Source organism: Aspergillus caelatus (genome assembly GCF_009193585.1).
Source record: "Aspergillus caelatus strain CBS 763.97 unplaced genomic scaffold BDV27scaffold_46, whole genome shotgun sequence".
Lineage (NCBI taxonomy): Eukaryota > Fungi > Ascomycota > Eurotiomycetes > Eurotiales > Aspergillaceae > Aspergillus > Aspergillus caelatus.
This window is the reverse complement of record NW_022475309.1, coordinates 24,940-49,083: the sequence shown is the minus strand read 5'-3', so window position 1 is coordinate 49,083 and position 24,144 is coordinate 24,940. Positions and strand designations below refer to the sequence as shown.

At 46.4% G+C, this 24,144-nt stretch overlaps 9 protein-coding genes across 9 annotated transcripts; 4 read left to right on the top strand and 5 right to left on the bottom strand.

The window, feature by feature from the left end:
• Positions 1-65: 65 nt before the first annotated feature.
• BDV27DRAFT_170533 (uncharacterized protein) lies at positions 66-1,865 on the top strand (the record flags this gene model as incomplete). Its single annotated transcript, XM_032075325.1, has 2 exons — positions 66-1,780; positions 1,841-1,865. The coding sequence occupies 2 exons, from the start codon at positions 66-68 to the stop codon at positions 1,863-1,865; spliced, it is 1,740 nt and encodes a 579-aa protein (XP_031929814.1).
• A 1,449-nt stretch (positions 1,866-3,314) lies between these two features.
• BDV27DRAFT_124889 (Zn(II)2Cys6 transcription factor) lies at positions 3,315-6,153 on the top strand. Its single transcript, XM_032066204.1, has 11 exons — positions 3,315-3,409; positions 3,465-3,502; positions 3,551-3,868; positions 3,925-3,940; positions 4,003-4,221; positions 4,281-4,546; positions 4,611-4,625; positions 4,683-4,871; positions 4,942-5,411; positions 5,458-5,788; positions 5,854-6,153. The coding sequence occupies exons 1-11, from the start codon at positions 3,346-3,348 to the stop codon at positions 6,016-6,018; spliced, it is 2,091 nt and encodes a 696-aa protein (XP_031929813.1). The 5' UTR covers positions 3,315-3,345; the 3' UTR covers positions 6,019-6,153.
• A 685-nt stretch (positions 6,154-6,838) lies between these two features.
• BDV27DRAFT_170532 (uncharacterized protein) lies at positions 6,839-7,870 on the bottom strand (the record flags this gene model as incomplete). Its single annotated transcript, XM_032075324.1, has 1 exon — positions 6,839-7,870. The coding sequence occupies one exon, from the start codon at positions 7,868-7,870 to the stop codon at positions 6,839-6,841; it is 1,032 nt and encodes a 343-aa protein (XP_031929812.1).
• A 2,285-nt stretch (positions 7,871-10,155) lies between these two features.
• On the bottom strand, positions 10,156-10,974 carry BDV27DRAFT_170531 (phosphoglycerate mutase family protein; the record flags this gene model as incomplete). Its single annotated transcript, XM_032075323.1, has 1 exon — positions 10,156-10,974. The coding sequence occupies one exon, from the start codon at positions 10,972-10,974 to the stop codon at positions 10,156-10,158; it is 819 nt and encodes a 272-aa protein (XP_031929811.1).
• Positions 10,975-11,790: 816 nt separating this feature from the next.
• Positions 11,791-13,365, top strand: BDV27DRAFT_143357 (MFS general substrate transporter; the record flags this gene model as incomplete). The annotated part of the gene is made up of 1 exon (XM_032070080.1): positions 11,791-13,365. The coding sequence occupies one exon, from the start codon at positions 11,791-11,793 to the stop codon at positions 13,363-13,365; it is 1,575 nt and encodes a 524-aa protein (XP_031929810.1).
• A 1,424-nt stretch (positions 13,366-14,789) lies between these two features.
• BDV27DRAFT_124885 (uncharacterized protein) lies at positions 14,790-15,340 on the bottom strand. Its single transcript, XM_032066203.1, has 2 exons — positions 15,065-15,340; positions 14,790-14,996 (listed from the first exon to the last, which is right to left on the bottom strand). Exon 1 carries the CDS (start codon positions 15,331-15,333, stop codon positions 15,160-15,162), a length of 174 nt encoding a protein of 57 aa, XP_031929809.1. The 5' UTR covers positions 15,334-15,340; the 3' UTR covers positions 14,790-14,996; positions 15,065-15,159.
• Positions 15,341-16,756: 1,416 nt separating this feature from the next.
• Positions 16,757-18,389, bottom strand: BDV27DRAFT_170529 (Zn(II)2Cys6 transcription factor; the record flags this gene model as incomplete). The annotated part of the gene is made up of 3 exons (XM_032075322.1): positions 16,757-17,460; positions 17,518-18,049; positions 18,098-18,389. The coding sequence occupies 3 exons, from the start codon at positions 18,387-18,389 to the stop codon at positions 16,788-16,790; spliced, it is 1,497 nt and encodes a 498-aa protein (XP_031929808.1). The 3' UTR covers positions 16,757-16,787.
• Positions 18,390-19,949: 1,560 nt separating this feature from the next.
• Positions 19,950-21,953, bottom strand: BDV27DRAFT_124883 (flavin-containing monooxygenase). The gene has a single exon (XM_032066202.1). The coding sequence runs from the start codon at positions 21,753-21,755 to the stop codon at positions 20,067-20,069; it is 1,689 nt and encodes a 562-aa protein (XP_031929807.1). The 5' UTR covers positions 21,756-21,953; the 3' UTR covers positions 19,950-20,066.
• A 415-nt stretch (positions 21,954-22,368) lies between these two features.
• On the top strand, positions 22,369-24,054 carry BDV27DRAFT_170527 (amino acid permease/ SLC12A domain-containing protein; the record flags this gene model as incomplete). The annotated part of the gene is made up of 1 exon (XM_032075321.1): positions 22,369-24,054. The coding sequence occupies one exon, from the start codon at positions 22,369-22,371 to the stop codon at positions 24,052-24,054; it is 1,686 nt and encodes a 561-aa protein (XP_031929806.1).
• Positions 24,055-24,144: the final 90 nt, after the last annotated feature.

Here is a 24,144-nt window from a genome sequence, read left to right as displayed (position 1 = left end):
CTCATGTCAAAATGGCACAGCGACTTATCTATTGTGTTTCTTTCACTATCGCTGTCTTCTGTGGCATGTGTGTAGCAAAGGATCACTCTGACAGTGATCCAGGCTATGACTGTCGACCAGGGAAACCATGCTGGCCTAATGATAGCGAATGGAATCAGTTCAATACCACTCTTGGCGGCAATCTGTACGCGACTGTGCCCCTCGCGGCTTCATGTTACCTCGGATCTAAGACTTACGATCGAAACGCATGCGACAAGGTGGCCTCGTCGTACACCAACTCCACCACCCGAAGTGCTGTGTACGGTGCCAGTGAGATCCTGAATTGGGAAACCTGTCACGAAGCAGGATGCACATTACAATCACTACTCCCTCAACTGCCCCCGGTTTTGAACCAGTGCACTCCCGGTCGACTGTCACAATACTACGTGAATGCAACGCATCCTAGTCACGTATCTGAGACCATCAACTTTGCACGTCGGCACAACCTACGGCTCTCGATCAAGAATACTGGCCATGATTACTTTGGACGCGGTACGGCGCCGAATTCTCTAGCTATTTGGACACACCACATGAACAATATGTCATATCATTCTGACTTCAAGGCCTTCAAATGCCCCTTGGCAGATGGTCACAATATTGGAGAAATTGGAGCCGGAACACAAGCAGTCGACGCATATGCCTTTTTTGAGAAACATGGCATGAACGTTCCTGGTGGCAACGAAGGCACCGTCGGCCTGGCTGGAGGGTTTGGCCAAGGTGGCGGTCATGGCGTTTTTGGGCCATCGTATGGGCTAATGGTGGACAATGCTGTGGAGTTCGACATTGTTACTGCGGACGGCAACCAGCGCACCATCAACGCATGCAATGATCCAGATCTATTCTGGGCTATGCGTGGTGGAGGCGGCGGGACGTTCGCCGTTTTGACGGCTTACCGATTCCAACTACATCCTACTAGGCCCATCCATCTTTACACTCTTCGTGCCGAATTCCCGCCGCTACGAGCGGAACAAGCACTGCATGACTTTTTGACCATCCACGCCAACAGCCAGACAGCCTGGTCCAACAATCGAGTTGCTGGACATGCGTACTACTTTCCATCAAAAATGGAGATGTATCTGGTTTTACCAGACGAAGACCCAACAGTCCTGCAGGATTTGACCTCCGCCTACCAGACCTATGCGGCCAGTTACCCGGGTCTGACCGTCTTAGAAAATCGATATTCTACGTTTGAGAAATATTCCGGACTATTGCAGGTTACCCAATCGATTGCAGACCGGCTGACTCCATCTGGCTTCTACGAAGTTCTCGCTGGCAGGCTATTGCCGCGCAACCTCTTCAATTCGCAGAGCAGAGAATCTCTTGTCAATGCCGTCATAAGTGGCATCAGGAGCAGTGACAATATCATAGCGCGGGCTGCTGATATCCCAACGCAAATCATTATGACTACACCGGCGAACCATCCAAATGGAAGTGCGACTGGAGTTCATCCCGCTTGGCGAGATGCTCTTTGGCACCTTGTATATTCGGGTGGATGGACAGATGGCGTTCCGGCAACTGCCCAAAATCATATCATAAAGAGTTTACTAGACTCTGTCGAACCAGTCAAGAACCTGACAATCGGAGGTGGGTGCTATGTCAACGAAGGTCATTATCTGGAGCCTGATTGGGAGCAAACCTTCTTTGGCTCCAACTACGACAAATTGCTGGCAGTGAAACAGCGTTACGACCCGACGCATCTTTTTGATTGTTGGAAATGTGTTGGATGGCGTGGTCCCTCTGAGTATGTACACCTTGGTCGATCTGCAGTTGTTGGCGATTCTAACCAATATTTCTTTCTTAGCCCCTTCTACTCTTGCTACTCGTAGTAGCCTTGGAACTTGCTTTAAGTGCTGGCCTTCACTGGTGTGTATATCGCGTAAAAGGCTAACCAGAACTTTCGTGCTGAGAATAATGTGGTTTGATAAGAGAGAATAGAATTCAGGCGGGCGATATATATTGTCCTATCACATTTTTGTTCATCATTCGTCTATTTTTGCTATCGTCATTTCAAAGAATATCCTCTCATTGTAGTATTTGCATCCATGGACGGCGCGTAGCTGGATATGTTAAGTTGGGAATACTCGGAGCGTCATTGCTTTGTCAGGCCTTTTAGACTGTGAAGCAATCGTGATCTGCCTTCTTACAATCCACTGGTAACGGGCCGGTCGCCCAACACGATTTATCGCGCCCTCTAGAAATGAAGCTATTCAACTACCTGCCAAACCACCAAAATTGCCTAAAAGCTCTAAAGGTCGTGTGGAGCAGTAAGGCAGGATTTTGCTTACTATTTCAGCTTTGGAAGATAGCAAAATTTGCAGTATTTGAAAGCCTTCACATCCTTTTGACATTCCTTATTCCACCCTTCAAGAACCACTAAAGTGGCATAGTTTCTAGTTTCTATGCTAAAGTATGCGGCAATGGCCATAAGTTTACCCAAACAGGGATGATCCCTTAATACGCTGGATTCTATCGTTAGATCAGCGTGGAGCAGCTCCCCGGCTTGCACACATCCGAGAAGTGGCCACTACTTTGCTTGCCAAACGTGGCGATTCCATAGCTAATACTGTAAATAAGAAATGGATACAGAACCTGGCTCAATGCAGGGATGAGCTAGAATCCCATTTCTCTCGCCGCTAAAACTTCTAATGTATCAAATACGAGGATCCTAAACTCCTATATAAGTAGTTTGAGCGTTTACAGATCAATATAATACCGTAGAGCATCCAGCCGAATGGTATCCTACAATTTTAATGAAACCGGCTTTGCAATAGGCTTGATATCTACTACAAAAGTAATCATATGAGCCGAGTTAGCTGGTAGGCCTTCCTACTATAACCAGGGAACCGGATTAGGTTGCTTCTATTGTATATACTAGCCCTGAAGGATCTCCTAGAATTGGGCGCTTCAGCTTAGAAGGCTCAGGAGCTTATACAAAGTAGGTTTCTATAGAACCTATATTTACTACCTTGGGTAGATATAGGCCCAGCGGTAGAAACCAGCGTGTGAGCGCTCCACCAAAGTGCGCTGGCTGCGGTGTTCTATGCCATACAATTACTCATTGTCCTAATCATCAGACTATTGGAGTTTATCTATGGAAAATGCAGATTTTTCGTTATTTTGATTATGTTCATTATAAGGAGGAACGAAAAGTCGCCGTGAGTGACCAGCCCGATGTGTGCCGTAGGCAACCATATATGATATTTGTCTTGAGTCCCGATTTCCGAGTGCCAAGTCCGAAACCATTCATCTACAGTAATCAACCAAACGCGACTTCCGCAAAACCCATCCCCTAACACCCGGCTCACAATGCTTCATTCGCGGCTCTCGCATGTCTGCGATACCTGCAAGACACGGAAGGTTAGGTGTAAGAGTAAGTATCATGTACAATGTTTTCTTCTAGTAAGAGAGCTAACCGTTTCTTTCAGAGCCATCGGATCTTTCAGCAGGTTGCGATAATTGTCGCGTAGGTGGCGAAACCCCCAATTATGACAATGCTTACCACGGGGAATAGAAAAAAGGGGATACTTGCGTCTACAGTCCCTTGAAGAGAAGATTCAAGTCTCAAAATCTGAGACCACGGAATCAGAATCCACGTCAATCTCAAGGAGCTGCCCGTGCTCGGTCGGAGACGAGGACAGTGGGAGTGACTACGCCGCCATCATCAGCTCCTTCCAGCGAAAATCCTTCACAAGATGGTAGAGATGACTTAAACCGGACACGAGTTCCAGATCCCATTCAAAAATCCTCACATCGAACCCTCTATGTGGACCATGTGCTTCAAACTCGTCAGTCAACGGGACGCAGTCAGAACGCTTCTTTTATCCTAGGAGTAAGCTTCCTGTCTCGACCCTTTGCAAAACTTAATACTTATCATTGAATCTATAGGCCGACGAGAACTATTGTAGGTCTTTCAGGAGAATAGGATTTTAATGTGCGTGGTCTTGCCTAATCTTTTATTACCAGTGGCCAGCTCAAGCATGAGTTTCTTCTCCGAAAGCCGATTAGATGCTCTTTCAGTATGTCTAGGTAATAATGCGCTCAGGTCGCTTATCTCGAGTATATCAGGCATGGTCAAATCGCGTGTGGAAGTACTCAATCGTAACCTCAGACCGTCTAGTATCTGGAACCGAATGGGCGAGATTCCTGTCCTACTGCCAGGAAGAGCACGCTATTTCATTGAGAGTAGGCTATCCTATCTATTGGATTGTGGGAGCAGCTGCTGATTTCCAAACAACTTCCAGTCTACTTTGAAAATATCCACCCTTTATATCCCTTTCTAGACCGTCACGAATTCGAGGCCAGGGCATTTTTATCTACTTTGGGTACTGATCTTGCTAATGATATAGCTTGGGCAACTTTATATTATACTGTACTAGCTTTAGGTTGCGAGTTTGATGGTGGAGGCTCGTTCACGCCTGGCAAAGGCGAAGCCTGGAGTCTTTTTAAGGTCGCACTTGATCTTTACCCAAGGGTCTTGCTACTAAATACAGACCTCCTAGAAGTTCAGGTAGGCTAAGTTATCCATTCTCCTCCATTCCCCATCACGATGAGGCTAGTACTAACGTACCTAGTCAATTACGGCCATGGTAGATCTCAAGCTTATCTTACTCTCTGCCAAAACACATTCTTAACAAATGCAACAGGCCATATTCTGTCTCAACATGTCGGGCACCCAGATAGAAGGAAAAATTCTATCCGAGGCTGCAAGGGCTGCCCAGCGCGCATTCTTAAACAAAGCATCTACCGGCAGCGACACCACAGGTCGTAGCCGAGTTTTCTGGGTAGTGTATTACATTGAGAAAACAGTGTCATTTTATACCGGCTGTACATCGGTAAGAGGCTTATAGTCATTTGTCTTTCTCTTCCCCTCCTTTGAATATTTTGCTGACGCTGGGTTGACAGTTTATTGTGGACTGCGATATTGGTTCTCCCGTACCTTTTATTGAGGAGGCAGTCTTCGAGAATTTTGACTGGTTTTTTGTTTCGATAAAGTTCGCAAGGCTTTACTCGCGCATATTCACTGAGCTATTCTCTATAACTGCAACAAAGAACTCAAGGACAACATATCTGAATACGATATTTGAATTTGAAGAGCTCTTAGAGCAACAATGTCAAGCAATTCCATCTCGATTCCGGCCTGGTGTTAAGCTGCGACCGCAAGTATTTTCACATCCCTGCGGACTTAACGCCGCTCTTCGGGTTCATTACCACTATCATGAGCTCAAGATCGCTCTCCATCGCTTGAAGCTGCATATCAGTCGTAACCAAATTATTCCCCGGCTGTCATCGGACATGGCTGACATTATGAACTCGGCACGTGCCGTAATTGAAATTACTCGGGTCGTTCAGCAAGAACCATCTACACCGTTCTAGTAGGTTACTTGCCTGTGTTGTGTGTCGTCTTGCTAAATTGCGCAGCATTATATTCTTCATGCCGTTTACGGCCTTGTTCATTTTATTTGACCAAATCATCCGAGATCCAAGTCAGGAAGATACTCACGGCAATCTCGCCTTACTTGAAAGTGTGACTGGCTACTTCAGCGCCCTCGAATACGCCACGAGTGGGTATTTACCAGGTTCTATGCTGATGCCATTTGCCTCTATTGCTCGACAATTTCACTCTACTTTTCAGGCCTCCCGTGGGGACAATGTCAGTAGTGGCAGTTGTGACAAGGGCGCTACTTCTGAACAATCCACGGCGGAAATGCTCGGCGTGGAACCAACCACACATGGCCAAATACCATGGGAGGTTAGTGCCTAATACGACATTTGAGTCCAACAGTCTCTGTTTCTAACATCGATACCTGCATCTAGATTGTTTCTCCTCAGCCGAATATTGATTACTCATCTCAAAGTTTGCCATCTATTTCCTCGAATAATTTCATCATGCCTGATGGCAGACTCACTCCTGGTTTGCAGATCATGGATCTCTTTTGTGGTCCTGGTCATGACGCTGATTTCTTTTTCGCCCCAAATTGATGGAATTGGAATGCGAGTCGTTACTTTGGCGACTGGTGAAGATTAGATCACAAACCAATGTTCATAGACCTGATTAAAAGGCTTTGAGTGATTACAAATATCAATCTATAGCAGCAACATTCCAGCCCTGCAAGACACATGTAATTTAATTGCCAACATCCAAAGTTCGTGTCCAGAAAGTGGAAGGTGCTACGTGCACCTACGGGGATATGTATAATTGTAGTCACCTGCATACCGCTCTTTTAGTTGAGGCCATAGATCCAGACACAAGTGTAACAATAGTATCCAAAAATGCAAAGGATACACAACTATGGGTTGTCACAATAGTTGCCTGACTGCTGCCTAAAGCACTGGCAGCATGAGAGACTGCCACTGCAACGTGGTCACGTCATGTGGTCTGAAACGATTTGGATGGACGTGACGATGCAGAGGTTTCTCCATTATATGCATGCCCTCCTCGCGATGACCAGGTCTACCGCAGGCAGGATAGGTTCCAGGCAAAGGGTGATTGCCAATTGTTTCCTTGGCTACCCGACTGATTGCAGTTTGGAACTCTATTACTTGCGGCAGAACATCCCTAACCCACAAGGTAATTCTTGGAATTGTCAGTGACGTGAATTTTACTGATAGTTAAAGTGATAGTGCCCAAAGTTTTAATCGTTGGAGGGGGGGAAGGTTGACCCGAAAGCGTCTTTCCTCATGGTGTGAGTAGAACGCATGTCATTAAATCAAGAAGAAAGAAGTTATGAAGAATTACAACAGGCGATGTGAAAATTATAATTGCGAGGTCGAGACAAAATAGGTCGTCGCAAGAATGTTGTCATGTGTGGCCCACAACAGACTTGGACTTGCCGGTCGATACGCGAGTCTTAAAATCAGCCAACAAGAGCTTTCGTAGGCCAATATTTGCCAAATGGATCATAGCCAACAGATATCGCAGTCCGAATACACTGCTGGGAAAAATCAGATATAAGGCAGAGGTCTTCGAGGAATCCGGCCGAAATTTGTCATGAAACGCCTTTTTCCCGTGAATTGGGAGGTGCGGGATCGTTTGATCGTACAATTTCCGTGCCATCTTCGCCACAGGCCCTGGTATTCCAACTATGTTCTCCATTGAGAGGGACTGAGATGGCTCAATTCCAAGCCCTATGGAGGAGACCCCGGCTCGGCGTAGCAAAGTCATTGCAGCAACGACCAATAAATCAGTCATTCCGTTGGGACTGCCTGGAGCAACAATACAAGGATCAAGATGGTAGCCTCCGTCCCCCAGCTGCCGTATGGCGGCGAACCCGGTAATGAGCCCTCCTGAACTTTGAGCATAAATGAAAGTCATAAGCTCTGGTAGGGCGAACAGGTCGTAAACAGTGATGAATGCTTGCAGTCCAGCAGAGGCATTCCGCTCTGCGCGCCATGCCTCATAGATAGCAACCAGACTTGCTTGGAGTTGGAAGTCAGTGCCATGTACAGCAGGTGTATACACACCGAGAACAATGCCACCTTTTTGCGCATTTAGCAACTGCCGGCTCTGGGAAGCAATGCGCTTCCCAGCCTGTCCCAGCAGAACTGTGTTTGTTTGCGGATTAAGCGCCCGTTGAGTGCCGAACTCAATCATTGTCCAGCCTTTGCATTGGGCATAGCCTTTTGCGAACGCATCGCTTGCTCCCATAAAGGCTATGTCTAGATGATTTCTTTGTCGAAAATTTGCGAATTCATCCATGACACTTGCGATCTCTGTCCACTCACAAAGAGGATCACCGCATACGACGGCTACTCCGGTTTGTAACTTATAAACAACAGCTCCGGTTCTTGCTTTGTTCAAAAAAAACCGGTAGCTAACATCAAGAATACTCATATGCGCAACCTGACCATATCGGGCCGCCAAATGTTGGATGACTGTTTTTACAGAACCATACTTCAAGGATAAGATATCATTGTTGCCTAAGGAAATGCCAAAAGCCTGCTGAAGACACTCGGGGGTCCGGCTCATGTCACTGTATATCGTCTTTCCAGGTTCTTGGAACTTGGAGCCAACGCAGTCCAGGCTGTTGTTATGAAAGGTCTGATCAGGCCCAGCGGGAGGACTGTTTCTTCTCTTGGGCGACGAGAGCAAACATAGAATCAATGAAGATGAGCTCCTGCTCAAGTACTCGATGAGAGGATCGACTGATGGATATGGCTCATTTTTGGCGCTAGCGGAAAGGTCAAGTCGGCTGGCAAGTGCATGATCTATATCATGCAAAAGGATTCTTTTCTTAGCCTTGTGACTGTCATGTTCCATGGCAGGACTCGTATAAATAATCGCGGTAGGATCCTCGTAGGGACGGGCGTTTTAGGGCTCGGTCCAGGTGCGTGCGACAACAGTATTTGCAGTTGAGAAAACAAATTGTTACCGCGAGAAGGAGAAGAATCGTCAGGGATCTAGGATGCATGTAGCCATACAACTTTTCTTTGTTCGAAAAAGTATGCGTCAATTGGCAATAGGCACCATAGTCGCATCGCCGCAAGGCAGCTTTATTCCAAACCTCAATTTGATTGGTCGCCTACGCACAATTACAAGAAACCTTTCGGTCTCAACAATTTTTGGAAGGAGTCCCGAGTTCCGAGTCCCGAACGAAGACGCCACAAGTAGTCGATAGGAACCATAAAAAGAACTGCAAAGGACGGTGAGAGTAGCTAGATCTTTGATTAAAATGTCCACACGATATACAATGATACACTGATAGTTGCCTCTAGGCGTAGACTAATATTTCTTCAAACTTCTACATAACGAATATGAAATTGGACAAACCATCTGCATCCTGGTTCTTTACCTCAACCCCTGGTATCGAATACCATTACACTAGACTGCAGAAGCAGAGTCACTTCACACACTTTGCGATCCGTTTCCTCCACTCCTAGTAGTCTACTTCGTACATCACTGGGCCACATTTTAGCCACCAATCAAAGGCATTTCGTAGGCGTCAAAGACTGGAGCCTTATCATCTTAGAAGTATATTTTGAAAAGTGAAGACTGAATGCTTGGGATCAACACTATCTTTGTAGACAAGTGTAGCCTAAAATCAAAATTTCTAAAAGATGCTGAATATTAATTTCTATTAGAATATTAGATATAACCTATAGTATTGAACATAGTTTAATAGTAGATAAAGTAAAATATGTAGATTAAAGTACTAGGGTTCTGAGAGATTAGTATACTCTAGGAGTAGAGTTAGAGAATATAAATCAATAGATTATAGTTAGAATATATATTTAGCTCAACTATTTTCTAATCTAATTAAATATCTTAGTTAAGATTAATTATTACTATATCCTTTGTCCCTATCTGGGTATAATTATAGTGGCCTTAGATCTGTGCCCCGGTGCTTATTTCAAGGCTATGGCTAGTTAATTAACTATATAGACATGTTTTCCGCCCGCAGCGTCGATCATGGACGCCCAATAGTTAACTAGAATGTAGTATAAATAGTAATATTAAAAAAACAGAGTCCGATTACAATTCAGTACAACAGAATTCGATATGATATGTGGACGCTTTTAGAATAACAGTCTAGTCACGCGTGAGAATACAGAGTAATAAATTGACAGATCGTCTTCTCTGGACAAAACCAACACAAAATAAACGATTCAACAATAACTTTGGGATCCAGGATCCCCGAAGAAATAAAAGAAAGCAAAGACAGGTACCGGGAGAGAATCTACGGGTCACACACAGCCAACAGGCGGGAGTACGCACAGGTGGGGGAGGGCCGGGTCGCGCAGGGAGACGAGTAAATCCAGCGCACGCTTGGTGGACCACACACTAGGGTATAGGGTATCTAGATACTACCTTTTAATACGAAATGACAAGATGATGGAGTGTCGCCATTAGGCAAGGGCTGCACTACAAAGGTTAGGCCCCTCCAAAACTACTATAAAAAGAAAGCAGAGCGTTTTAGCATCTCCAGGGAACAGTGAGTGAAGATCTACACAACGGCAAAAGAACGAAAAGAGCCACAGATATTCATATTCGCAACGCTGTCAGAAAGAAATATATGTATATAACCTGCGTGGGAGATTCTATTGAGCCTTACTGCCTGAGAGCGGTCATAGGCATATGTCTTGTGTATCTTGTGGCCTCGGGTACACACATTTTGCAGATTATCCAACCTCCAAATCCAAATCTGCTTCGTCCGGTCGTTGCAGCCCTTGGCCCTGCCAACGCTCCATCGCTGCAGCGAAAAGCTTGACCTGATCCTTCTTTCCATACATAGGATAATCTTTACCACGCCTCCACCGACTTTCTCTTGTTTCTATCAACCAGGCCTCTTCATCATGACTGGACCTAAAGTCGCTTTCGAACACATAAGCGCGTGTCTCACAGTTATACCATCCAGTACCTGGGTGGCGATATGAGTCCTCCCAGTCGTCTGTAAGATAATGCAAAAATCCACCGTGTGTGACGAGAACAATTTCTGCGTCGTCATCTCCATTCGAAACGAGCTCCCGTAAAAGCTCGCGCAAAAACAGTCGAGTATCCCGGGCTCGAGCTCTGATCGCATCGTTGCTATGACTATAGCGGCTTCTAGCATTCTTTTGGTTCCAGCCATCTCTCACCAAAGAAAGGTCCACAGGCCATTTCTCCTCTTCTACGATACGTCGTAGGGTGTCTGGGTCCGAGCCAATATCACACAGGTCACTTGACGTTTCCTGAGCGTCAGGGAAGGCGATAATTCTTTGAGATTTGAGAGTCGACATCAGAGCTGTCTTAAAAACTAGAGACGCAGTTTGCAGTGTTCGGCTCATAGGTGAAGATATGACAAGTGAAATTCTCGACTGGTCAAAGAAGACGCCTTGACGAAGCGATTCACATTGTCTCTCCCCAGTTGGTGTCAAACGTGGGTCAGGAATAGTATAGCAACCGCCACCCACATTATGAAACCCTTGCCCATGACGAACGCAATGGATAATTGGTGACATAGTCTGTAATTTCAAGGTCAGTATAGAGCAACAGTAGAGTTTGCAAGACAATAGTATCAATCTTGACAGCTAGGAAATGACCCCTACCGTGTTGCTGGGGATGTAGGTTTTTTTGGATCCAGAACCTTTCGCTAGCAGATTGTGTAGATCCTCAGCTTAATGAATGTAAACAGTACCCGTTGTCAAGCCTGAAGAGCAGCAAGCGTGATGTGTAGCTTAATGCCCAGGCAAAAATCTAACAAAGATCGATTTTTTTCTTGCTCATGGTTGATATTAACTAACTAGTTATACGCCGTGCTTATAAAGGATACAGTCGCCTTGGAACTACAACTGAGCTCACTACATTAGCTGGTGGAGCGAGAATGAGCCAATCGGCAACTCTCCTTTGCTCCTGCTTTTTAAGTCTCCGGGTGGCTAGTGTCTTGGCAGCCTCATATGGAAATCTATAGTGGAGTGTCTTTTTGGCAGTTGAACGAATCAGAACAGTCCTTTCGCTCTACACTGTTAACGTTTAATCAAACTATGCATTTGAATCAAGGAAACGGGCCAAAATCCAAGTCATGCCCGATACAACAACGCTCTTCCATTCTTCTTTTCCTTTTGTGAAGCATATTATAAAAGAGCTATTAATTTGAGGAATTTCAGTCGTTGCGACTGTCAATTACTGTCGGGCGAAAAATCCATCAGGTCTTGGATTGTTTGGCGCTGAGGACTTCCGTGGCAGTCAATATCATCCGCACACCTGGTGCCTTGTTTACTTAACTGGTGAGCGTGTTGGATGCTCTTCAACCTCCGGAGACATTGAAAGCTCACAAGATGGCTGTCGAGAATCTACGCGGAGCGTTCAAAATGCCGTCGAAAAGCACCTCTCGCTTAAACGTGCCGGAAATCCCTCAGGATGAATCACCATCTGCTCGGATTGAACGCCTTGGACGTGAACGTCCACCGGCATTTCCTAATCTATGGACTGAACTATTTTGCTTGTTTAGCATATTCATGTCACAGTTCTTGACCGAGTTCTTTGTCTCAGGCTTCACAGTCATCTTGCCACCACTGGCCCAAGAGCTGAAGATTCCCCAGGCTTCGCGGGTATGGCCCGCGACTGCCTTTTCGCTGGTGATTTCGAGCACTTTACTCATATTTGGTCGTCTGGGTGATATTTGGGGAGGATACCCTGTCTTTTTCGCTGGCCTTACGTGGCTTCTTATATGGAGTCTAATCGCAGGATTCAGTTCTGGCCCTGTCATGTTAAACATTTCTCGAGCACTTCAGGGCCTCGGAGCTGCTGCCTTTCTCCCAACGGGAGTCATGATTATAGGCTCACTCTACCGGCCCGGGCCTCGTAAAAACCTTGTCTTTGCAATCTACGGCGCCGCCGGCGTTCTGGGCTTCTTTGGTGGCATCGCCATTGCAGGGCTCGTGGGTCAATTCTTACACTGGAGTTATTACTTTTGGATCGGCACTGCACTTGTAGCGATAACGCTCACCGCAGCAATATGTGCTATGCCATACTCCGCTTTGGCACATGACTCCCGAAAGAAAGTGAAAATGGACTATCTCGGTGCCATTTTCATCGTTTGCGGCCTCGTTCTTACAATTTTCGCGATCACTCAATCCGCACACGCTCCGTCGGGATGGAAAACGCCATATGTCCTGGTAACTTTCCTCCTAGGCATTATGTTTCTTGTCGGGGCGTGGTATGTGGAGCAGAATGTTGTCTCGGATCCGCTTTTGCCTGCATCACTCTTCGCAGTGAAGTCAATGACACCTTTACTCATTGCCCTCCTACTACTCTACGGTACCTGGGGTATTTTCTCTGTCAATGGCTCACTCTACTTCCAAACCGTCTTGTCAGCTTCGCCACTTCAGGTCGTTGTGTGGTACATACCTATTGGCGTCGTTGGACTTGTTGTCAGCGTCGTTGAAGGGTATATCTTACATCTCGTCCCTGGCCATGTTCTTATGATAATCTCGGGCTTAGCCGCCGTTGGATCACAACTCCTCCTCGCCCTCATTCCCCCCGGTGGAGGAAGCTACTGGGCATGGATCTTTCCATCGTCCATTCTCAGCACTATTGGCATCGATCTGTCTACTGTCTTGATGACAGTTTTCATTACGACAGTCGTCCCGTCTTCGCAACAGGGACTGGCAGGGGGTGTGTTAAATTCTGTGCTGCAGCTTGGCATCGCCTTAGTCCTCGGGTTAACAGACATAATTCAGTCAGGCGTGGTCAAGGATAGGGGATTAGAACAAAGCTATAAAGCAACATTCTGGTTCGGGGTCGGTGTCGCTGGTGCCAGCTTGATAATTCTGGTGCTCTGGGGCAGGATACCCAAAGCTCTCAGCGAGCTGACAGCCGATGAAAAGCGGGAACAGGCTTATTCGTCCTGATTTGTCAAACCATTTGATTCCGGCGAGAGGCCAAGAGCTCCGTACCTTGACAAGGTTGCAGCAAACAGTGTGAGGCAAGGCCGCTTCGTGCTTTGTACGTCATCGCCTCGTTAAATTTGACGAATGGCCGAAGCTTCCGCAGACTATCAGTAACGGCCTGTTTCAAACTCTACATAGTTAAAAGAGCTTTTCATATCAATGTCATGTTGTTGGTTTTCATGTATCATGACATCGTATCGTGTTCCTTTTGCCCAAGACATTGGCGCTGGGCCCCTCTATTTATTTGTCAGTCTGGCTGTAAAGAGGGGTCACATCAGTAGAGCTGCATCGCTAATTACGTTTCCAGAAATTGTTTATTTTAAGGAATCTCCAGCGAATACGTGCTTGATTTCGATGCAGAAAGGGCGCTCTACCCAACATGAATACTGGTGCGAGATGTGATGATGGTATTATTCATATATGTAGGGAGTCCTGGCAATTGCAAGTGGTAGTCCCTCGGTTCTCTTGCTCGTCTGCCTTATGCCAATGTATCTATTTCTCAAACGCCTCCCTTCCCAAACAGGGAAATCAACACCGTGCAAATTCTATGGTAAGCTACAGCTCAGGTGCGGCATAGTATCCACTAAGAGACCAACAACTTGTGATGCTCAACAAAGATTGAATTCCGGTAGCTGGCTGCTGCCTTGCCGAAATGCAAGAAATAATTTGAGCAATACCAGATTAATTAAGTGATTGCTAAAGGTCTTCCAAAGTAGCACGGATGCTTAATAGAGGACTGGCCTCAATAGTACGATAGATGTAGTTTATCTTATTGAGGGATCCTGTTGATAAATTGCAGTGAACAAATGGTCACCAACAACATAAACAGGAAAGATGAGACGATTGTGCGCCTTGAAATTGCTACTGATGACATCAATACAGCCCATGCAGAAGTTGACATGTTGCTGAACCACATGATGCCTTGGTGGTAATCCATAGACTGCTCGGTACAATGTGCTATGCTGGTATGCTCGTGTGAATATGATTCTCTGGTTGACTCGTTTAACTTCACCGCGAGAGACGGTCTCCTCCCTCGATCTGCCAAAGTGATATAGGTTTGAAGATTTGAAAGAATGGTTGAAGGTACCTTTTGAACTTTCGTACCTTCTCAATTCCGAGCGAACTTTTACTATTCTGTATTTAATCGCGATAGAATGCAAGCGATGCCATGCTACAAGATGTGGCTGCTAAGGTGATTCTGTAGGTCTCGTTCTCCCACAAAACGGGGATCACGCTCAATATCAAGCCAAGTGTTAACAACGGTCGATCATCGAGTAGCGCACGTGTGAGATCCATTGATGCGAACTCGGATAAAAATGTGTGAGGTATCTCAGCGCTCTGAGCCCGCCTAATTGCTCCACGATAGTACGTACCCCGACCTAGTGACTTATTGTGGATGCGGACTGCTCCGAACAATCAATGAGACCATCCAAAAGGTAGAGTAGCAAAACGGCGACGATGACCCGCCAAAGTGATTCGTTTTTGACAAGCACTCGCGGAGTTGTTTTCGAACCGGACCTCCGACAGTTCGATTGCTTCTTGCTGATTATTTGTTGATGGACAGGACTGTTGCATACTAGTGGAAAGGACATCTATTCGCGATAGATTTAAATCAGCAGCCGAGTCCTTGACGGGGTAAGTACAGATGATGAGCACACACCAGCCAGAAGGATAAAGTCGCATGCTTGCTCGTTACCAGCTGCAATTTCAGAGCACTGAAGTCTGCGTATAGCATATGATTATACTATACTTAGCCTAGATTCCATCTTGATTAGTAACAATCGTGGCGGGGAGAAAACTAGGATTTGGATTTGATTTGCTGAAGGAAGCAAGGGTGTGGGACATAATTTTCAGCAACGAATGCTCATCAAAGCAGGAGAGCAATAGTGTGGCTCGAGGACCAGGTGAGATTGTGTTTTTGGTTCTCATATTGCACCGATCTACCCTATTTTTCATGAGAATATAAAGCGCCTCCACAGCTGCCTCTACAGCCGTATTCACACACTCTCTCTATAGAAATGGATTTTTGAGTCTATTCATGACCAGTTTTGGGCATGGGTTAGGATAATGTGATCCTGTGGGTAGGGACAGCTGTAGATGGAGATACGAACATCTTTTGGGGCAATGTAGTCCCATGTCGCTCATCGCCTGTTGGGCGAATAATCGAATTGATACTTGGGCTTGCTTGAAAGCATCTTTGTCTTCGTTCTAGGAAACAAGACCCTCAGGCATCCAATTGCCTCTTATGTTCCCTTCGCAGATTGCACCTATGTACCTCTTATCTGGATCAGCGCCAAATGGTCAAGGGTGCTTGTGTGAAATTTCAACTACTTCTGCCACTAACCATCTCATTTCGCGAACCACAAGTAGCTCGATCTCAGAGGGACAACCACTCTGTACCAGGGTCCTTCAAGCAGAACAGTTCAATTGAATGTGCCTTTGACCTGCAGTTGGGCAGGTGCTCAGGCGGTGGGAAGAACCCGATGCTGAATGGCATTCGTTGGAACCTTCTGAAATGTTCAAAAACTAGCGGTGTACTGGGAAACATTGTACGGCAAATTTGCAGCTCGCGTGTTGCTTCAAGCCTTTCTCCTCCCTCCATCTTTGCATGAACAATCAACGCATATGACGTTGTCATGATCGGGGTGTGAGTTGTCGGACTCATGGACATTGGAATAGCAAGGGAGAAATCCAATGATAAAAGCTTGGTCTCTTCCGTTGGCTGTGGCTGTTCCATTTCGGTGAAAAGTCTCAGCACAAACCAGTACTTCTGCATAAGTAGCTTCTGGCTACTTCTTCCTCTTCACGAATTGAGGAATGGCCCTTCGCTTTGTCGATTGCATGACGAACCACGTCAGCGAGACTGACACTTAACGGTGCCGTCGACTTGCTCCTAAAGCATGCTGATGGCAGATATATGGCACCAGAGAGAGAATAGTATATGCCTCTCCATAAGATGTAAAGAAGATATTGCGTGTTAGCCGGTGCGTCTATCTCGAGAGTAGACACGGTATGAGACAGGTATGGAGGTGAGGTAGGAATAGAGTATACTGAAAGACCGGGGGTTTTGTGCCCACGAAGTCTTCTGATACGATTTTAAAGACGCAGAAATTGAAGATGCACCTCATTGCTGGACCATGTAACTGTCCAGATGTGCAGTGAACTTAGTCCCAAAGGGGAAGCCAAGAGACAGAGCCCCAGTTGGTTAAATATCAAGTGTCGAGTCGATGTGGATCTTAGGGATCAAGACCATGAACTTTATTTTAGAGCAAGTACATGCTGGCAGAAAGTAGACGCATTAATCTTGAAAATCTTCTATATTAGATGTTGACCTCAGCTATAATGTCCCGTCAGGCCCGCAAGATAATCAAGGAATAAAGTGACTATACGAACATCCAATCTTCACCCCACTCATAGACATATTCGATCCATCTTCGAGATGACCCTTCCATAGCTCGACGAGCCCAAATCTTCTCAAGCACCTTCAAGGCATTTGTCACATTGTGACAGCGCCATAGTGTCCACAGATGTCCAAACACATCAGTAATGAGTACCCTTTGAGACATTGTTTGTGCCTCGGCGCCAATAACAAATGCAGGCCATAAGATGCCTTTGAGATGGACATCCGCGGGGTCCATAGATTTGAGATGATGAAGGATTGCATCTAGTGAATTGCTGATTCTCCCTCCGTTGATAACATCGCTTTCGAAAGGAACTGGGAGAACTTGCAGCGCGTATATGTCGACCGCTGCTTGCCAGACACAGGCAAGTTGATATCTTGGTTTCATGTAGTGAGTTTCCGCAACCGCAACTGCCCACTTCATTGGAGAGAAGCTCCACAGATGGGAGAAAATGTTGTCAATCAAATCCGGTGGCAATTCGTAAGAGCTCGAAGCAGCGGCATTCACGAGAGAAAGCACGTAGAGAAGGGTTGCGGGGCACCCGGTCCATGTCTGGGACTCAGAACGCTTCAAGATGTCGAGAGTAGTGGACATCGAGAAGAGCGGCTGGTAAGGCTGTTTGGCTTTCACAAATGTCGACCCTATGATTTCAAAACTGTAACATCGAATTAGTGACCATTGCTGTACGGGATCCAGACTGGGACCTACTTACATCGTGTAGCTCGTGCCAAAGTATTCGATCATTTGAGGCAAGTCAGCGGTCAATTCTCCATCCCTGAAGGGCGCGAGGGATAATCCGCGCTTTGGCATCACTTCTCTCAGTCCACGAAGATGGTATCTCCAAGTATCTCGTCCAGAATCCATGAGCTCGAGCCATATGGACATTATCATGGATGCTATGACACCGTCCGGATTACTGAAATATCCCGCATGTGCTTCGCTTCTCAAGAAGCTGAGAGTTTGCTGTTTGTGGTAAAGAGCATCGTGATATGTTGGCAGCTGGTGCAGCTGGTGCATCTCCTCAACCCATTGTGATATTTGTACTTCACTTGGATTCGACTTGTATGCCATAATCTTTTCGTTGCATTGAGCTGATGCGATTCGGAAGGCCTGATGCAGAGCTGCGACTGACACCACCGCGTGGCATAATCCCGGACATGATGGAATCAATCGCATGAACTCCTTGAACGGATTTACTCGCTCGAAATCATATAGCACGCATTCCTGGCAACACTGTTGCTCAACTGATTTTCAATCAGCCAGTACTCAATTGGCTCAGGCACTCCACTTACAATAAGCGATATAGTCTCGCATTGACGGAGACAAATCCTGCAAGCCAGGATCATTCAGGACCCTGCTGATTGGAAGATATTGCTCTTGACGTGGCACCTGCTTGCCCATTAATTTGCCGCGGCTTGCCACACTGTTTGTCCATCGCAGAGGCTTGTCTTTGCTGTATCCCAGACATGGTCGCTGCGAAGATGTGCATTTGCCACAGATGGGGAGTGCTCGGTCGCACTTAAGACGTCGGCGACGACAGGTCCAACATGGAAAATCAGCACAGTTCGCAGCAGCAGTATTCATACTCATTGAATTCCAGAAGTCTTTTGGTAGTCGTAAGAAAGGTGAGAGTCTGGGATCCTTTGCACGCACGAAAGGGTGTCGATCATAGATCGCGCTATTCCTAAGAAGGAAGCCAAGTCTCAAGTGTTCACTTTTGTCAGAAAAAGAGGGTCCAGCGGATATCTGGAACAACCAATGGAATCACAATAAAGATAAATGATTGTTATTTGTAACTGTCACTGTCAGGTATCTTGGGTGAACGTTAAACAACAACATCCTACCCTGAAATGTTCTGATACTACACTGTATTTTGCCTCTTCAATGCATTACTACTCAGTTTCATATAGTATATAGACAAAATAATTAAAATTACCACAGTTCATGTTCAGCAGATAAATATATATATATTCACCATATTCCAAGTGTAGTATATATCCTTTGAATGAAATTGATTGTGCCACATGACTTATTGGGGTGTAAGAAAAGTTTGCTGTCTAAAATGTGCGCATGGGCTTGTAGATGGTTATCATTATGGTCACTTCCCAATTGAGTAGCACACAACACCGGAATTCTCATGAAGGCACGTGGAGTATCCGCAGGGCTTCTACGCTACGTCCCGGTAGCTATTGAGATATCTGTTTCTTCATTGACCTATTTACTGGCCCTCATTGAACGCATGTGGGATGTCGATCGGTCTGAAATTTAAAAAATCCGCTGGTGAATCTGGAACTATACTTCTCCCACATGGTTATGTAGCTCATATTAATATGGGCGCACAAGCATCATGGATAAAACATTGATCCTATATAGTTTGCAGCTAATAGAATTACAACTGTTTAGAACTCAAAGGCCTGAAGAAAATCCTCCGAACTTGGAAAAAATGTACTTTAGAACTCGATGGTGTGGAAACAGCTCCTTCAAATTAAAACAAACAGTACGCGAGTTCTTAGGTTGACAATCGGGGGGAAATGAGGGTATCAATTGCCAAGAAGAGCCATTCTTTTAAGTTAAAATGTGCTTTTCGAGGAGAGATAGACTGGAGAAATTCTATAGAAAGTTCACTGATAGAGAGAGGAGCCAGCCAACTAGATGTAAATAAATTGCAATGTGAATAGTTATATAAGCAGATATCGCGAAAGTAGTATATTATGTCGTGGTCTGTGAGGGATATTGTAAAATTAACGTAGTTTCTTTCTTCTGTCATGAGTATGGCAAGCAGCTGAGAACACTCGTTCCATCCGGGCCGATATGTGTGAATCACACCTAAGAAGATGAGGTGAGCGCAGCGCACTTGCACTATTAATGTAAAATGTCATATATACTTTAATCGATCTGAATAATAAGCCTAATAAAGTAGTAAATTTAACATTTCCATACTGTAGACAGATATACTTGTTCACCAGAGCATAGACCTTCCTCTATACATCTGTATTATGGTAGTTGATTCCACGGTGCGACAGTATCACTAGCTTGGCTGAGGGAAGCATAGCGGGTGTAAAATGCAGAGTCTGAATAATTACTCCATTTGACCTATGTTACAATTCGAGTACTAATTACCAAATGCTCGTGAAGACAGAATTTAAGAATGTATCATTCTAGCATTAGTACTGAGAAAACCACAAAACAAAGAGAAGAATTGAAAGAAGAAATGGTCTTATTGGAAAAGAAAAACACTGCCCTATTTGCGAGAACATATACTTAAAGCGTATAACCTCGTGCAAATTTGAACCCCTCCCAGCCAACTGCTCGAGTCTGCTGGCATCGCTTGCGATACTCAATTGCGCTCCCTCCATATCTGGCCACACTCCGAACGGTTTTTCCGGGGACGTTCGTGTTCACTCCAGTCATCCAACTATCAATCTCATTCGACAACGCACCCTTACTGCACTCGATTACATGCTCGGTCCACCTGTCTGCGGCTTCTTCAGTTGCCTCAACTAAGGTGTAACCCTCATTGTGGCAGAACTGCAATAGCTGATTCACAACCTGAACGGAATGTTCAATACTCCGTGGAATATTTCCAAATGGTTGGTGTGGACCCAGCACCATGAACATATTTGGGAACGAAGGAGCCATGAGCCCAAGATAAGTGTAAGGTCGATGGTCAAGCCAGACAGCACGCTTCCCTGTTTCACTGTCACTACTGGCGATGAGTGGCCGATCATTCTTTCCATGCCACTCAATAGCATTAAAGGCACCAGTGATGGCATCAAAGCCGGTCGCGTATACCAAAATATCCAGCTCATGTTCCTTGCCGTCCGAAGTGAGGATCCCATTCGGAGTGACCCTCTCAATAGGCGTCTTTTGCAAATCGACTAGATGGACGTTTGGCTGATTGAATGCTTCAAAGTAACCGCTCTCCAACGGCACCCGTCGCGTACCGAAGCCATGGTTCTTGGGAATCAGGCTATCTGCCACAACGGGATCATGCACTCTTTCTCGAATCTTGCTCGCCATAAACTCGGAGTATAGGCTATTCGCTTCACGATCGGTGTAAGTGTCGCAGAACGCCCCTTGCCATTTGGCGAAGCCGGGTTCAGCATAGAGCTTCTCCCATAAGGCGACGCGCTCTTCGTGCGACACTTCGGAAGACTTGCGAGGGTCGGGTTTATGCAGGAAGCCGGTCGGTGTTGAAGCACACCGTTGGAAGGTAGCATCGTATTCAGCTTTGATTTTCTCCATGTGCTCTGGCGTAATCTTGATGTTTCGCAGCGGGGCAGACCAACTCGCAGTTCGCTGGAACACAGTGAGCGATCTGATACTGGGCTCTTTGGATGTTTCCGTGATGGTCTGAATCCCGGTTGCCCCTGTGCCGATCACGCCGATTCGCTTGTTGGCGAAGTCGCGCTTCATGTCAAAATCCTTTGGCCAGCGTGATGTATGGAATGACTGACCCTGGAAGTCTTTGAGACCGGGGATCGCAGGTAGAGTCGGATTGGATAGAACACCCAAACAACTAATGAAGAAGCGTGCGCGATAGTGGAAACCGGCCTCATCCACGAAAAGCCAAGTACGTTCCGCATCCTGCCAATGCGCAGACTTAATTCGAGTATTGAACTGAATATCTTTGTACAAGTCGTGTTTTTCGCAAACCCGCTCGATATACTCGAGAGTATCCGGCTGTGCGGAGAAGGTGTCTTTCCAGTTCCATTCCTGTAAGAGTTCTTTATCCCATGAAAATTGATAGGAAATGGTTTCAGAGTCAAATCGGGCACCTGGGTAGCGATTCCAAAACCAGGTACCTCCTACGCCTTCTCCAGCTTCGAGGACTTTGACGCTCAAGGAGGGAAGATTCTTTCGAACCTCGTGTAAACTGTAGATGCCCGAGAGGCCGGCACCAATTATCAACACATCGTAGTTTTGCTCTCGTGCCCCGATGGAACCCATTTTTGCTGAGTATGATTGACTGATGTCCTTGTAGAAGATGGTGAGTTGCCAGATGGCCAGTTAGTGCGGGGTCTATATGTCATCTTTTATACTGTGGACTCTACCTATACCCCTGGTCCACAGTGAGCATCGTGATCATGTGGCAGACAACTTCGAGTAGGCATTTCTTGCACAAGATAGTATCTCCTTCACTTTCCATCTGACCTTGGTGGGGGAAAGTGGAGAAAAGATCCGACACCAGCTCTAAGGGCGCATATTCGCCAAAAGAGGAAGGGCAACGCAGTCACGGGATGCGGAGACTTTCCCAACGCAGCTTAACTTTTGATTGGCCACTCAGCAATTCAACGATACAGCGTTGATATGAGAGTAGGGAAGGTCTTTGAAGTCATACCCTATCAAACAACAATATTGCCAGCAATAAGAATGCTGCCTCATGATAAGCCACGTCTCGTATCAGTTCAAGGACGAGGGTTAGTATCATGCCCAGACTAGTAGATTAGATTTAAATCACGGCGTAGCCCAGTTCTGAGTCGAACATTCTTCTGTAGATTCTTTTACACCGATTTCCCCTTTTATCATCTCTTCACTAGAGTTATTGTATGCATCCCTCACAATGATTGAGGCCGCTGATCCACCACACTCTACTGAGGACAATGCTGGGAAGAAAGACGCCCTTGATCTCGGAAAAGTTGAAAGTTGCTCGGCTGGCCAGCAATTCCAGTATGCTGAACGGGCTGGAACCAAAAGAAACATCAAGTCTCGCCATGCCCAAATGATGGCCATCGGCGGTGCCATTGGCACGGGCTTCTTTGTTGGTGCTGGCCAGGCGCTTGCAATTGGGGGACCAGGCTTCCTCCTACTTGCCTATGGACTTATGTCCCTTCTTGTTTACGGCGTATTCACTGCAGTGATTGAGATGAGCACGTACCTTCCCATCCCCGGGTCCTCGATTGCATACTACTGTAGCCGCTACGTCTCATCATCCCTTGGCTTTGCCTTGGGCTGGCTCTACTTCTACTCATTTGGTATCATCGTCGCATACGAAATCACCGCTGCCAGCCTTGTGATTAACTACTGGCCAAACAATGTTCATATCGCCGTATGGGTTACCGTCCTTTTGGCCGTCATCGTAGGCCTCAACCTATGTCCAGTGGGTGTCTACGCAGAGGCCGAATTCTGGTTTGCAGGCATCAAAGTAATCATGATAATCGGGATGATCATCTTATCCCTCGTCATCATGCTCGGCGGAGCACCCACTCATGACCGACTTGGGTTCCGGTATTGGAATGACCCTGGCGCAACGAATGCTTATATAGTCACTGGAAGCGGCGGCCGCTTCACCTCCTTTCTTTACGTCTGGGTCTGGTCCGGCTTTTCCTTCTTCTTCGGACCAGAGCTGATGGTATTCACGGGTGGAGAAATGCGGAATCCACGCAAGAACCTCCCTAAAGCATCTCGCCGCTACTTCGGTCGCCTCGTCGTCTTCTACATCCTCGGCACTCTCTCCATGGGTGTAACCTGTCCCTCAAACGCCGAAGGCCTCACATCCAACACCGGTGACGCCAACGCATCCCCATGGGTCATCGCAATCCGCAACGCCGGCATCACCGCCCTCCCCTCCATCATCAACGCCTGCATCCTCACCAGCGCCTGGTCCGCCGGTAACGCCTACCTATACATGTCGAGCCGAGCGCTCTACTCCCTCGCCGTGGCAGGCAACGCACCCAAGATCTTCACCCGCTGCAACAGCTACGGCTTACCCATCTACGCCGTCCTGGGCAGTAGCTGCTTCACCCTGCTAGCTTACCTCAATGCCGGCTCCCAGGCAGGCGAGGTCTTCAACTGGTTCGTCAGTCTCACCAATACATCAGGATATACCTCCTGGCTCACGTGCTGTATCATCTTCCTTCGGTTCCGGAAGGCCTGCGATGCCCAGGGTATCGTTATGCCTTATCGTTCACATATCCAGCCTGTTGCGGCGTGGGTTTGTCTCTTTGTTTTTACGGTGCTGTTGTTGTGTAATGGGTTTACTGTTTTCTTTCCCGGTCGATTTTCGGCCAGTGGGTTTTTGACGGCTTATCTTGGGATTCCTCTTTTCTTGGCTATTTATTTTGGACATAAGTTGACAGTGGGCCGGAAGGACCCTTGGGTATATAACCCAGAAGATGTGGATTTGAGATCTGGTATTGACGAAGTTAATGCTGAGGCTGAGACGTGGGCTAGAATGGATGCTATTAAGAAGGAGAAGAAAGGCACGCCGAATGTGTTCTGGAGGAAGATCTCTTTGATATGGTCGTGACTTTGTGGGGAAGCAGCTCCTTGACGTTATATTTATGTAAGCACTTAATTTACTACTTTTATTCTGTATAATGAGCTATGAGATCAACGG